The sequence below is a fragment of the Equus przewalskii genome, chromosome 14, assembly GCF_037783145.1.
Source record: "Equus przewalskii isolate Varuska chromosome 14, EquPr2, whole genome shotgun sequence".
Classification (NCBI taxonomy): Eukaryota; Metazoa; Chordata; class Mammalia; order Perissodactyla; family Equidae; genus Equus; species Equus przewalskii.
In genome coordinates, this window is record NC_091844.1 from 13,630,209 (window position 1) to 13,645,412 (window position 15,204).

At 50.1% G+C, this 15,204-nt stretch overlaps 1 protein-coding gene across 11 annotated transcripts in view; it reads left to right on the plus strand.

Moving 5' to 3' along the window:
• The window catches only part of ACOXL (acyl-CoA oxidase like), a 360,313-nt gene that overhangs the window by 293,680 nt on the left and 51,429 nt on the right, over positions 1-15,204 (plus strand). For 10 of the 11 annotated variants that reach the window (XR_011525900.1, XR_011525904.1, XM_070572146.1 and 7 more), the window contains one exon: positions 4,468-4,538. Coding sequence is in view for 8 of the 11 variants with exons in the window: in XM_070572146.1 (XP_070428247.1) it covers positions 4,468-4,538 (71 nt within the window). In the remaining 3 variants the exon portion in view is untranslated. Of the gene's footprint in view, positions 1-4,467; positions 4,539-15,204 lie in introns of those variants that run through there. The other variant, XR_011525903.1, reaches the window with a different exon arrangement.

Below are 15,204 nucleotides of genomic sequence, written 5' to 3' on the forward strand. Positions count from 1 at the left end.
CCAGGAGGAGTGCATTCCCAGGCAAGAGGCTCGAGCTGCCTGGGCTAGGAAACCCAGGATCCCGGCTACCTGGAGAAGTGGAGTGTGGGCTCCAGTGGGCACTCCCCCGTGGCCCCGTGGGGATGGCTGCAGCCAGAGGAATACCAGAGCTGGACTCTTTAAGGTTTGGCGCCTGGGGCCGACCCTTATTTCCCAGGGCCCTGTCTCAGGGATTGAGAGAGACGCTGGAAGAACTTTCTAAGACAGGATTTCTGAGCAACACAGCCGCCTAGGTCCTACGTCAAGGTCAACTGTGCCTGCTAACTTAATGATAGTTCCCCAACGTTGCCAGCCGTATTTCAAAGAGAACAATAGGTCAGATGCTCTTGTGCATTTGGTTTGTCTTACTTTTGCCCCCTTATTTGCATGGACATGTCATAATGAAAGCTCTTCTAGGTACAACCATTTCCCTGCATTTTAGGGATCTCCATATTGCAAAGTCCTGTCTGCCTTTCAGAAATGGCTGCAGGGGGTGAGGCTGTTGAGCAGAATTTATGCCCTGGCCCACAGCAGCACATGTTCAGAAGGGGAGACGTATGTCTTTCATACTGGCCTGTAATTTTTTTCTCCCAAACTACCATTTTTTTTTTTTTACTTCAATCAGGTCAGTTTTTCTATGCTTCCTCCTCCCTCCCCTCCCCACCCTCAAAGCTACTTGTTATCTAAAAATCTGTTGTTCTCCCACTAGTGTCAGGCTGATATTTTTGTCACACAAGGTGGAAAGGTTGAACCAAGGACAGCTAGGCCATCCTCAGGCAGGTGGAAGCCTTGGCATCCGCCGCCAAAATGAATGACATTGGGACCCTTCCCAGCAGCTAAAGCAGGCAACGTGGAATCAAGACAACGAGTTCTGCAGAGTCTCTCAAGGCGGCGCGGCCCACTGAACCCTGCCTACCGTCGGTCCTGTTTGCGGCTCCTCTTCTCATGAGGCAGGAGCCCCTTGAATCAGCAACAAAGGTAGAGGAAAGTAGATACCACAGAGGCTTTCATTTTGAGTTTTTTTTTCCTATTTCAGTCGCAACGGGAGGAGGAGGAGGGGAGTGAAATGTCAACCTTGTGGCTGCTCACCACGAGCTGTCAGTGAATAAGGCAACGCAGCAAGGTGGCCACGCAGGCCTGGCGAGAGCGGCTGCCGGACGGCGTGCGTGGCCTCCCTTTCCTCCTTCGGGATTCAGGGGTAGACATCAGAGTGGGTGAGGTGAGAGCTGACCCACTGTTGGCATCAGCGCGCTCGTCGCCCTGACATTGTGGGCGTGGGGAAACATCCCAGAATTCTGCGTGCCCTGCTTCTGTTGGGGCCCCGGTTGTCAAGGTTGGCTTTTGTTGTTGGTGTGGAAAAGGTGGAGAGGTGCTCGCCCTGTTATACTGAGCCAGCCAGCCGAGGGAAAACTGCATCTGTGTGGCCCCGTATTCCCGCAAATGCACTTCAGCCCAGTTCTGCAAAACTGGTTGTGACTTTGGGCATGTTGGAAACGACGTGCATAGAGCTAAGTTCAGGCTAAGACACAGGCTGTCTGCTGGGGCCACAGACTCCACAGTGTCACTCCCGAGACCAGGGCTGCATATGCACCTTAAACCAAAGGAGGATTTGAAACGAAAACCCCATGTGTGATGCGTCACACCGAGACATCGAGGGAAGAAATCAGTGTGATGGAGAAAGGAGTGAGAGAGCTTCCTTCTCGGCACAGGATGGAGTGTTGACTCCGTGCCAGGCACTGTTTGCTGGCATCTGGCCTCTGCCTGGGTCCTCACACTAACTCTAGGAGGTGGGCACCACTCCCCACATGTGACTGATGAGGAAACTGAGGCTCAGCGAGAGCATGTGACTTGTCCATAGACGTGTGGCTGGTAGTGGCAGAGTGCAGTTCAAGGCCTGTGCTAGTGACCGCTCCGCCACTTGGGTCCAGGAGAGAGGTAGATTTGAGCAGATGGGAGGGGATCACGTGGGCTGAGGACCAAGCCATGGGTTAGTGACAGTGAGGAGCCATCAGAGAGAGTGGTTGGCACCAGTGAAGAGGGGCTAAGACTGGGGAGGTGAGGGGAGGCCTGGGGAACTCTGGCAGTGCCAGGTTTCCAATGGTGGCTGCAGTGGGTGAAGTGACAGGAGAGGAGGGCTGAGTATCAAGGTTGGGGACCAAGTCAGGGGGTTGTGCAGGAGTCAGAGTGGCTCCTGTGCCGTGGGAAAGGGGTGCATTTGGAGACATCGTGCAAGAAGAGTCAGCAGGCTTGCTTGCTGATGTGAGGGAGGAGTCAAAGATTTGGGCCTGGTGGCTGGTGGATGGCAGGACCGCAGAAATGGGAAAGTTCAGCAAGGGGCTGGCTAGGCGTGGAAGCTGACAAGGTAACAGCTGCCCCAGCAGGGTGCCACATCTTGTGAACCACTAAAAATCTCACAGCAGAGTCCAGTCAGGGGCAGCTGCAGGTGTGGCTGTGGGCCAGCACAGAGAGGGGAGAGGGGACAGGTGAAGGCAAGAGTCTGGTAGCCCTCAAAGGAGACAAGTAGCAAGCGCTCAGATTTCCGTGGCCTCTGCCACATAAGGTCCCAGTCACAGCATAAACCAAAGAAAATCGCCACCTCCTGGAAGATCATCTAAAGAAAACCAAGCTCCTGTATTTGTAGATTATTCTTTACTCATCCTCAGACAACAGTCAGAGTTCAATATTTAGTCACAGCAAATTACGTCACAGCAAAAATCCAAAATAAAGCTAATGGCAGTGTCCGGGGAGAGGGGGTGGTTGCTTCCGGGGTCTTTCGCGGGCTGGTGTGTTCGGAATGGGGGAGAGCAAACGCATTTGTATAAAGTCAGCATAGCTCGGGCTCTTACCTTGTGCTATGAGTTTCTACTGAACCCCTTTTATGGGCAAAGTATCATGCTTCAATTCTTAGCGCTTTTAACAATTTTTATTTTTTAAAAACATTTAAGATTCTGTGTAATTATTACAGGCTTTAGCCAGTTGATAACTGGATGAACACATAGTGTAAAGCTGCCAACACCGACCCCTCTAATGATGCTGAGCACATTTTGACTGGATAAGAGCAAAAATTTAGACTCGGAAGAAATAATCAGTGCAAGATATACCTGACAACAGTTAAGACAGCACAGAGTAATTCAGTCATTGGTGAAAACTGTCTAAGGAATTATATTTTATAAGTAACACTGAAAACCACAAAAAAAGTGACCCAGACCATGCTTACTTGATGAAAATTCATTTGGCTGATTAATTCTCCGTAAAATGTCTGCATTTGTAATGTCTGTCTGCGTTGACATCCAGATATGTCACTGGGGTCAGGACAATGGAGTCAGACGGTCCTTCAATCTGGAGTCTGGTGGAGCTCTGCCTACCTTGGCGGGTCCTGTGCCGGGGGATGGTGGGTGCTGGCGCTGGACCCGGGGCGGCAATGGCTGTGAGTGCTTGGATGGGCGGACCTGCGGGGTTCTGGTCGAGGGGTGAGCTTTGTGCTGCTCAAAGGCAAGAGGGAGGACGGTTCCCAGGATCGGCAGTGACGGGTTATGACAGGTAAAGAGTGAACGCAGCTTTGAGTCTGGCAATAAGGGGCTCCCCTAGACGGGTTAACTGAGTTAAAGCTTTAATGCCTGTCGAAAGAAGAGGGTTTAAATCTGAGGGCGGCAGGGACTCATGGGAGCATTTTCCAGAGTGAAACATACAGATAAAACAGCGTGCAGGGCAGGTGGTCTGTGGTTTGGGGCTTATTTAGACCAAAATAAAAAGGGGTGCTCACACGAGGGAGCTTTTGTTGAGAGCTGGGCCACCAATATAGAGAAGGGGCATGTAATCAGTGTAAACCGTCTAGATAAATATTCCTGGAGCTTTCATGGCCAGCTAAAGTGGATCGTTAAGTGTTTTTTGCGAACCTTCTTGGGTTTCTCTCTGCCATGCTTTTGGAGAAGGATGATTGGGGAAACACGACTTGAAATATTTTGGGGAGTTTGTGGAGTTGGCCTGAGTCAACACTCAGGACCGTGTCATTCATCCAAAGAGAAGACTAAAAGCCATAGGAATCATGATGGAAGACGGCGATGATAGAAAATTTAGCACTGCCAGATTTACAAAGGCAGGCGACTCCTCTCGATGGAGGTCACAGGAAACTGGCACACAGTGTGGTCTCGGGGACAGGACGGCCACATGGTGGCTGAACCCAGAACCTCCCTGGGGTTTAGGATGCAGCTTTGCTGATGGTAGTGGCCGTGTGCTCTGCTGCAATCACCCCAGCTCAGAGTGGTGGAGAAGTCACCGTGTGCTGGCCCTGCCCTCCTGGGGGCAGGCTCTGTCCCGTTGCACATATCACCAGGAAAAGATGGATAGCACGCCACCTGTTTCTGCTCTAACCACAGTGCTCTCCTCCACACCAGGGCTGCTCAGGGTCCAGAGGGAGGCCACTCACCCTTTCTATTTCTTCCTTTTCAGTTACTTTAGAGCAGTTCTCGCTGGCAGTGAGGCGCTGTCCCGACCAAGAGGACCAGGCCTTGTTAATGAAGGTAGGTTCTCCGACAAGGTACTGCCTTCCTTAAAGGCTCACAGCATTTTTATTGCCCTGAGGAGAGGTTCATTTTTACAAGCAGGAGTGTATTTATCATCTCTGAATTTTGTGCTCCGTGGGGATAAACTTGTCGTCGGTGGGTAGGAAGGTTGCTGGTTAATGAGAACCCACAGAGCGAGCACGGTGACAGGAGAGTGGGTGTCACCTGCTAGCGGGGAATCTGTGTAATTCTCCAGAGGGCCCAGTTGCTTCTATTTAAGCTTATCTGACAGAGTCTTGATTCTTTTAGGAGATTTATGAGGCTTGGCCAAATTCCCTGGCTCTCACCGTACTTTTTAATTAAGACAAAGGATTCCGTATGCTCTTGTCTGCTGCATCCTCACCTTCGTGGCTGTGGGGAAGGCTACACAAATTAGGCTATTCGTGTTAACCGCTGGAATGGGCGTCTTATGTCATAGATTCCTTGCCTTTGAGTGGAAGACAAACTTCTTTTCTTCTTGGTATCAATCGTTTTATTTGCTGCCGAATGACAAAGGAGCACAGGTGTGGTGTAACCTAGGTTAAGTTTGTGCCTCTAGGTGAGCCAAAGGTGGGGGAAACCTGGCCAGCAGCCTGCATGCATTTAATTAAAACTTTGTCTTTGAAGGCAGAAGACAGAAGATAACAACAAATCGCAAACATCCACACACTTTTCCACCAGTGACTAACACTCGTGTTTTCACCTAGAATCTGTATTTAGACTGACCTTGAGGCATACGCATTTCCGTGATGTCATTTCAATTCCTGTACCATCAGGAAACCGCCTGTACTAGGAATTGCATTTTTTTACCTAAACACCATACCAGGTGTCCTCTGACTTTAGAAATGGGTGGAAAAAATAGGGTGTAACTATAAGGGATTTTCAACTCATTTGCCTAAGATGTGATATTTTTGGTCTGTCTTTTTTTTCTAAGTTTTCAGTGATGTTAATTTTGTAATAAAGAAGTACTGATAACAAATATTGGTTCGTCTGCAAGACCTGGTCCACCGGAGTCCTGGGTGTAATACATCAACTTCGAATGGCATAAATTCAGGCACATAAGCTTTTCTCGGTATTTTGAAGTTTTCCACATTTAGCTCTCAGTTCCCCACCCTGAGGTCCATTCCCCAAGGACCTTTCCTTCCATATACCGGCTGTATTTCTGTGGCCTTGAAGCAGCTTTTGGGACCAAGACACTCATCTCTTTACCCCTAGTGACTCTTCAAGTTGCTGGGGACACAGGCTTTCGGCCCTTTCTTCCCATTCTTCTGTCTAGCATTTTTTCCTACCATCACTCCTTCTTGCTTCTCTCTTGTTCTTCTCCCACTGTCCATCTCTGCCCCATTTTCCCCTCTCCACTGTGCTGCTGTGTGCTGAACACCTGCCTGTGTGCTGCTTGGTACCACTAGTGAGCCCCACGTGGGAGTTATGTGGGTGTCTCAGAAGCAGTGTGGGGAGCTGGGGCAGACCACGGAACCCAGCATCAGGAAACCAGAACTCCAGCGCAGCTTCCAGCTGTCCCCGTGGCCTGCCTGCCTTGGGATGCCACATCATGTCTATAGCAAGAGGGTAGAAAGAGATGCCACCAAAAGCATCCTTCTCTCAGTTTCCCACTTTCCTGCAGACTCTCATTCTGCCTCCAGCTGGCGTCTCTGAAACTTTTGGTTAGAAGCTAACAGGCGGCCGGGCCAGTGGCACAGCAGTTAAGTGCGCACTTTCTGCTTCTCGGCGGCCCAGGGTTCGCCGGTTCGGATCCCAGGTGCAGACATGACACCGCTTGGCAAAAGCTGTGCTGTGGTAGGCTTCCCCCATATAAAGTAGAGGAAGATGGGCATGGATGTTAGCTCAGAGCCAGTCTTCCTCAGCAAAAAGAGGAGGATTGGCAGCAGTTAGCTCAGAGCTAATCTTCCTCAAAAAAAAAAAAAGAAAGAAAGAAACTAACAGTTGGGGGTGGGAGAGGAAGGTTAACATGGCCTGAGGTGTCCTGAAATGTGCATGATTTCAGGGACATTCGATATTTTGTGTCTTCCCTGTTGGTTTCTGCAGACTCTGTGACTGTGGCAAGTGGGGACGCTGTCTGTGGGTGTTTTCTCAGTGTTTGCAGGTATTTGAACAGGCATCATCAAAGAAGTTTCACTGAACAAAAAGTGTGCTCTGTTCATATATACTGAAACTATTTTATGATTTGTTTTCAGGAGACTGAGGTTTTTTAATGTCACATATCAGAGAGTACTGTGTGAGTGTGACAATGGTGTGCGGGATTTTTGTAGATCTTATGTAGCTGTGGGAGAACTTGCTCAGGGTGACAGGAGGTCATCTTGATCACAATTTGCCTGCAGTCCGGTATGTGTTTACTTGGGTGAGCTAGTCCTTTGCAGATTATCTGCCACAAACTTAAATCTTTAACTCGACCTCCCTGGGTGAAAAGTTGTCTCAGGCAAAAACTGCAGATCTGGACCAAATATCATGCTGTAAAATGACATTTCGCCTGCATCCTGTTGCCTCCCTGTGTTGTCAGAGATAATGGAGGCTTGAGGACAAATATGTCATTCAGATCTGTGAGGGTGCTCTCCACGTGGACTGCAGAGAAGAGGCGAGAGATGAACACACAGCTGAGCCAACGTCAGATAACAGGCTGAGCCAAGGTCAGATACCCCTGGAGATACAGACCCAGAGTGCAGGGCTGTGGGGACAGCAGAGGCCAGAGGCTTCATCTGACAACCAAGAAGAGCCGGGGAGAGGAAGAGCAGCGGCTCTCTGCCGTCACACTGCTAGTTAGCAGGCAGTAGAACGGGGACCAGAAAGCCAGGGTCTCTGCACCATTAGGCTGGGCTTCTTCCTGGGGTCTCCACCCGGATAAGTAGATTCACAGAAAAATCTACCACCTCGCCCCTCCGCCACACCAGGGCCACATGGGAGGTAAGATGTGCTGAAACCACAAGCTGTGCTGTATGTGTTGTGGCTGGCAGTGGAATCGCTCTCGTGGCTTCTTGTTAATCACACCCCGTTTGCCGAGAGAACCATAAGCCAGGAGGGAGCTGGCTTCTCCGACACTCAGTTTTCCCATCTACCGAGTAGAGATCGAGGCTGTTCCTGAGCTATGATTTTCCCACCACCGCAGCCAGCTGAAGAGGCCAGGAAGGAGACGCGGAGGGCTAAGACAGCTGTTGCTAGGGCTTGCCTCGCAGCGAGATTGCACTACAGTTTGAACCACAGAAAAGATGTAGATTCTCTGAATTACTTATTTGACCCCATTCGCTTTTCCTCTCCATACTTACCTGTTTCTTCGCTCCTTCTTAGTTCTACTGGCCAATGAATCTCTTCGGTCCCTTGCTATCACGGTCACTACCCTGGAGAGCCTGTTTATCCCTCAGCTCCACCTCCCACTCCGGACCTAAGCTCCAGCCCGCTCCCAAGTATGCTCAGCAGGTCTGAACCTCACCCACCTCCGTGCTCAGGCCTCAGCCTCAGCACCCGGGACAGTCTGTGACCCTCCCCTGCCCGGGGCTGCCATGCTAGATGCAGTGCACCGGTTGCTCCTTTGCAGCATCTTTCAGAGTCATCCTTTTCCCTCCGTCCCAGGCTTGATCCCCCAGGGGCGAGTCTGGTCCCCACTCTGCCAGGAATCGGTGTGACTTGGGCAGATCACTTTTATCTCTTTTAGCCAAGGATCCACTTCTGGTAAAAGAGGAAGTGAATTAGATTACTCCAAAGACCCTTCCAGCATCCGCACTCCGTGAGTCTATGCCTGGACATTGCCTACAAGACTGTGATTCTGAACGTGCTTTGAGAAGGAACCAAGCTGGCCCTCTACTGCCTGTCTCTCTCCTTCCAGCTCAGCCAAATTGACCCGCTCAGAGCCCCCCGCCCTTACATGTCTCTCTCTGGATTAGCTTCCAGCCATAACTCTTTCCTTTGGAGTAGGGTGATCACAGACTTATCATCCAAACCTGGGCTTTTTTGAGAGTGGAAGGGGGCACCATTAAAAATTAAGCTTGCGTGACAGGCATAAACCACGAGTGTCCCAGGCAAGCCAGGGCATGCGGTTAGCTGATTTTTGAATCAAGTCTAAAATCCCTCGCTCAATCAGATGGCTCTACTTTGACTTTCAGGCTTTGCTCTCAGCTCTTGGTCCACATGCTCCCTGCATCCAATCCCTCGGGATTGTCTCCTCTTAAAACTTGTGCCCTCTTTTCAGTGATGGAACTTGGCAGGAAGACAGGCCTGATGGTGCCAATCTGCATTTGGACCGTCATTTTCTAAATCAAATACAAATGATCACACTTCCTCATTCTGTTCTCCAGGGAGTTTCGTACACACCTGGCAGCAGACATTTCCAATTTGGGTGTGAGACAGCAGCCCCAGCAAGGATCCTCACTGGCATGAAAACTGGGGCCAGGCCCTGCTGGGCCTCCCTGCCTCCCTTGGAAAAGCAAGGAGGATGTTCAGAGGAAAGTGGCCGTTCCTGGTAAAGGCTGCTCCCCAGGTCAGGGGAAAGAGCTGCCAAAGGAGCTTTGACTGATCTGTTATAACTGGAGCAAGACAGTAGAGCAAGGGTTGACCCAGAGCAGGGCTTCCCCACTCCTGTGATGCTGAATGAGTGCCCAGAATGTTCCCCACTCTGCAACCCCCAGCACAGGCCCGGCTCGGCCACTCTGCCTAAGGGCTCTGGCTAGAGGCAGCCCGTGAAGTTCAAGGCAGGCCTTTCTGTAGGTGGGGGTCCGATGTTATTCCACATCTACCGCAGAAAACGGTAGCAAGAGCTGAGCTGCCTGCATGAAAATAAATAGCACCATCTTAAGTCTCTGTTCCCCAACTTTCAGACAGTCACCCCAGCAGCAGCAATGATGCTCCGGCCCATGTGAAGTGCTGGCAGAGGGGGCAGACTATCTGTGGCGAGGCAGATGGTCCCTTGGTCTGAAGACACAGCAGGGCAGTTTTAGTATCTGCTGTCTGCCCAGCCGGCACGTGCAGGGGCCCATCAGCGTTGGTGGGCACAGTTGCCAGGTGCTGAGGCCCAGGTGTAGAAAATCTGCAGAGACAGACTCCCCAGGGCGGGGCTCTACCTACGGGAGATGCACAGGGCTGGAGCGCTGCTGGAAGCTTCCTTAGCATTTCGTACAAGCCCCCATGTATTAATGCTGCCCCAAAATGCACAGGGGAAACTGGGCACTTCTGTCAGGAAGCCCACCAAGCCTGCCTCCCACACGTCTTCTTGCCACTGTGGTCTGGCCAGATCCAGCCCGTTCTCTGTCTAATGATGTTCTAGGAAATTGGACACACTCGAGTCCTTCTTGAAACCAAAAGTTCCCCCGTGAACAACATGCCCCAACCCTTCAGTCTTCCAAGTTTACAAAATACAACTTCTTCCCAGAAACGGGGCATTTTCTCCTAGCCTGACAGAATCCTGGGCTGTGAGGATTGAGAGTTTTCGTGAGAAAAAAGTGACTTTCCCTGAGCGCGGGAATGGCTGTGTGTGGAGGAGAAAGGGCATTTTCCACATGAGCACTCAGCTGATTCACCTGCCCCCAGAAAGTGTAGAGACACCCCAGCAAGCTGGTTATCTAGGCTTCCTGAAATTGGCATTGTCACGAAGGTTCTTTCTGCCACACCCGCCCGTGCCCCTCCACGTGCTCCATCCTGCACATCCTCGCAGGATCTCTGTCTGCTTTGTGCTTTGGAGAAGGCCTCAGCTCCTTCAGCTCTGATGGGGTGCTCGCCACAGCAAGCCCGTCTAAGCAGGGCATTTGCAAGGGACTGTCCCTGCCTTACAGGCGGCTGGCAGCAGCAGTTTGAGCCTGTCAAGTGGGCGGGGTGGGGTTTTTCCCTCTTTCCTGCATTCTAACTGCTTTTTCTTCCTTTTCTCAGCTTCTGTAGGTGGTAGCTGGTTTGAGCACCAAGCCTAGCAGCCAAGAGTTAATGATAAGCACCTCCTGTCAAGCGCAGGAGGACCATGACGTCCTTTCTGCAGGTGGCCCTTTCATACCCGCGGACCCCTTTGTGGCCCCTTGCCTTTGAGAGTGTCCTGGGCCCCTGAGCAACAGGCAGGAGCAAACATCCTGTGTGGGCACCACATGTGCCCACAGCCATCGCTCAGTCATCTGGGGCTGGTCATGGGATTGGGCCTCCTACACAGAAGAAAAGGTTTCTCATTTGGGGCTTGACTGCATTTCCAGACTCAGTCCAGGGTGACTAGTGTCAGTCCCTCTTTGAATTCCATTAGCATAGATCATGAAGGGTGGCAGGGGTCTGCGGAGTTGAAATCCAGCCCCTACACCCTGTTCTTTTCCTGCCACCTTCTCTGCTCTTTGCAAGCTAGAGCCACATGGAAAGAAGGGAGCGTGTGACTGACAGTGTTCCTCAGATAAGCTGTTCCACAAATGTCACTGAGTGCCAATTATGTGCCAAGAATGTTCTCTTCTAGTGCCTGGCTCACTTGAAAAATATGTTTCCATTTTTTTCATATTTAATAAGAGAAAAGAGCTACTAATGACATAGAAATCAACTTCCAGGCCTAGTCTTCCAGCAATAAATGTTTTTCTCTCATTCCTGTACTTCTGTGCCATTGAGATCCGGGAATGCCTCCCTCTTTCATTCCTGGTATTGCATCACAAGTTCCCAGCCAGTGCCAAGGCCCTTCTACAGGGCTCCTCTGAAACCAAGCCCCCCAATCTCAGTGACAACTATCCGCCCCAGTGAAGCTTTAATTTTGGAAAGTGATCTTTAGTGCATAGGACTAACTTTCTATCTTAAAGGAATAAATGCCTAATGATAGACTTTCAGGCTCCACGATAAGTCAACGGAAGGCTTATTTCGGTGACCCTCTGCACATACCTGCCACAATCCCTCTTCACATACACTTAGCCATGCCTATTTTGTTTTTTTTTTTTTTAAAATGGATTTTTATGACTTTTAGTATGTGGCTCACCTAGAGAGCTTTTTTTTAAGATTTTATTTTTTCCTTTTTCTCCCCAAAGCCCCCCGGTACATAGTTGTGTATTCTTCGTTGTGGGTTCTTCTAGTTGTGGCATGTGGGACGCTGCCTCAGCGTGGTCTGATGAGCAGTCCCATGTCCGTGCCCAGGATTCGAACTAACGAAACACTGGGCCGCCTGTAGCGGAGCGCGCGAACTTAACCACTCGGCCACGGGGCCAGCCCCTAGCCATGCCTATTTTGTGCCAGGCACTGTGCTAGATGCTGGGGTGCTAATATCACTGAGACCTGGTCCTCCTCAGGTGGCTTGCTGACTAATGGGTGAGACAGGCACTTCATTGCAGCCCAATAAGCAGGCACATTGCTGTGGGCCAAGCACTGCGAGGGAGAAAGTTTGGGTTGCTAACAGAGCCCTCAGCGTGGGTGCCCAACTTAACATGGGTTTAGAGAAGACTTGCCAGAGGAGGTGTCATTTGAGCTAAGTCTCTGTGTCTCTGCAGGAAATTAAATTTAACCAACTGTGTGGGTTCCACTGTGCTTGCTGGTGGGGGTCAACGTGAGAAGTTGTGTTCTGAGTTTTCCATTTATAGAGTGTTTCAGGTGCACTGATGCATGCCTTGAGAGCTGGCTGCCAAAGTAGGGGGCCCACACAGCTGTCTCTCCAGGGGAGAAGCATCCAGAAGCTTCCATTCTTGGTGTGCTGTGCGTGTTTCCCCAATGTGCTATGGCTATCTTGAAATTACAGCATTCAATATTCCTTCCTTTGGCTTGAAAGACTTCCCTGACTTCCAAAGGTTTGTTTCAGAGTCGGGTGTCTCTGAGAGGGAATGCAACAGAAACCATCATCAGCCAATAGCTGCTCCAGGCTTGTTCTGAGAGCATGGTCTCCACGGCCAGGAGCCAGGGATAGAGAGATGGGTGCTAGGGGATTAGGAAGAGAAGGGCAGAAGGATTCTTGTCCTGCAAGAAGAGGACCTTCTCTGCTATCTGAGAGTCTGCATTTCACCCATCTTCACAAAGCTCTCCTATCAGGGGAAATGGACCAGTGTCTTTCCAGCCAGATGTCATCAGGTGCATGCATTACACGTGGCTGGTCACATAAGAGGAGCATATGGTCGCACAGATGGATGGCAGCAGCATGTGAGAACAGTACACCTGCTCTGTGCCTTGACACTTCTTTGTGAAGCATCTAAATAAATATCTAAGTGGAGAACCAGCTGGAAAGCAGAAATCCCAGTGTTCAGAAAAGCAGTGGGCTTCCCCTGGAATGGAGAACATAACCCTCTGGGGGCTCCTGGCCCTGCCAGTCTGGCACAGGACGTGTGGACGTGTGGAGGTTGTCCCTCCCTGAGCACTCTGCCCTCCGTTTCCTCTGTGCACAGCCTCAGGGGGCAGATTTCATTTCAGGCTGTTCTAGAGGACAGGGCGGAGGGCAGGAGAGGAAATCGCTTGAGACAAATAAGAAAATTAGAAGGATTTGGTGAAAGCCATTTGTGGGAAAATGAGAGCAAAGTTTAGCCCTAGGGGACTAAAGTTAACAGGAGGAGAGAACAGGGCCTGGCCCAAACTTTTCATTTCACCATTTAAATAAAGAGGTCAAGATGTTGAAGTGCCCAGGAGACTTTTCTTGAGTGATTTACCCAAAATATGGAGAAATTCCATCAGGAAGTTTCAGCGATATGAATCCAGGCTACCAGACATTAACAGAATTACCAAGTGGCTGGCAGGATAGCAGATTTCACAGCACACAGTGAAGGGGACGTTAGCACTGAAGCTATGCGGGGAGTCACGCGGCCTGGGGCTGACGAAAGCGGCAGAGCTCAGCACTCACACTGACGCAGCTCCCCCGCCTGCAGCCAACCACACTGGGGCCCTGATTGAACACTGGAAAGGTGATGAGACTTGAAGCTTTCTGTTCCCTGCACCTGCCCACTCTTCCTCTTGCCCTTACTAAACTTTAGCCGCTCTCTTTTTGGTTAATTTTACAATGTTCACAAGTCCACGAAACACACACACAAACCCCCTATGGATGTCAACTCTGAGATGGCAAAAAAGAAAAAGATTGCTTAGATGTACCCGCTCCCTCTCCTAGGACCCTGCAAGCTGCCTGGCACAGGCAGCTCTCAAGAGATAAGGATGTGAAGGAGGGAGGAGCTTAGTTTTGGAATAAGTGCCAGGAAAATGGCCGGCATGAAGGCCCCAGACGGCCAATTGCTGCTTCTTCTCAGCTTCTCCTGTTGGAATGTTTTCACCTTCAGGAAAATCTTGCCACCTTTGTCTCTTCGAGGACTGTGAAAAAAAGGACAGGACGGGGATGAGGGGACTGGACGTGTTCTCGAAATCCTTGCCTGATGGGCAACTAGGAATAGCCTATTGATAATCACTTGAGTAATATGTTATTTTTTGAAAGTACTTTCACAGGAAACATAACATTAAATGTAAGGATTAAGACCAGTTATATCAACAAGATTAACCTACTATGAAAAGTGAAAGGCTCTCAGATTGGGTGAAAAACCAAACCCAACTATGTATGTACAAGAATACAGACTTGTGCCTCCGGGAGGATGGAGACGACATACTCAGCCCCATTCTTTTGGCTGAGTTCAACTAAAAACACTGAGTGTTGTGTATAAAACAAGCACAAGAAAACTGAAAGCAGACAAGCTAGGGACCTTAGGACCTGAAAAATGATGCGGTGGGAGTTCCCTGGGTTTTCTCTATGCCTCACATATCCCAGATTTGGAGCTGAAGAAGCTGGCAACCTGACAAGGGCTAACAAGAGCAGCCACCCCCCCCCCCCCAAAAAAAAGCCTATTCTAGCCAAAAGCCAAAGGACCAGGAAAGGGCCAGCCTGGCAAGACAACAAACTTTAAGACAATAATCACTCTAATCCAGCCAGACACCGCAGAAAAATCTGTGCCCCACCTTCATCCATGCCCCAAAAGGCCATGTGAGAAGCACAGATTTTCATGTTCACTAGCCTGTAAGGAGGCAATGCAACCCCACCCCTGGGACTGTCAGAAGAGGCCTGGAAGGGAGTTGGGGGTCTTCATCTCCACTTGGCAGTAGGAGGCCTCCCCCAACCCCACCTGACAACAGTGTCATTGGGATCACTTGGGGAGTGTGGACTTCTTCCTTTCCTCTCCCCATTCCTGCTAGGTGGTGTTGGAGAAGGCCAAATGGAAGTTTAGACTTTCACCACCACCCAGTGGTAATGAAGCCACCACCTGCCCCGCCTCCCTGCCAGTGATGTCAGTGGCAGCCACGCGGAGAGTGGAAATGAGGAACTCTTCTCTTCCCAGCCAAGGTGATATAAATGCAGGTCTGGTGGGGAACCAGAACTTCCCTGTCCCCCAGCAGTAATGAGGAGCACTTCCCCTACTTGGTTGTCAACAGAGGCTGCAGTGTACCCCCCTTCCTCTGATGGAGCAGCCTCACAGAAAGTTAGCTGAGACAAGGTTTAAATAAGATGCAGAGTCTCATAATATAATACCTCAAATGGTCATTTCAGCAAAAAATCACTCATAATACCAAGAACCAGGAGGAACTCAAATTTAATGAAAAAAAGACAATCATCAGACCTCAGCGCCAATATGACAGTGATATTTAAATTATCTGAAAAAGGTTTGAAAGCAGACATCATAAAAATGTTTTAATGAGTAATTACAAATATGCTTGAAATAAATAAAACAAAGAAAGTCTTACCACATAG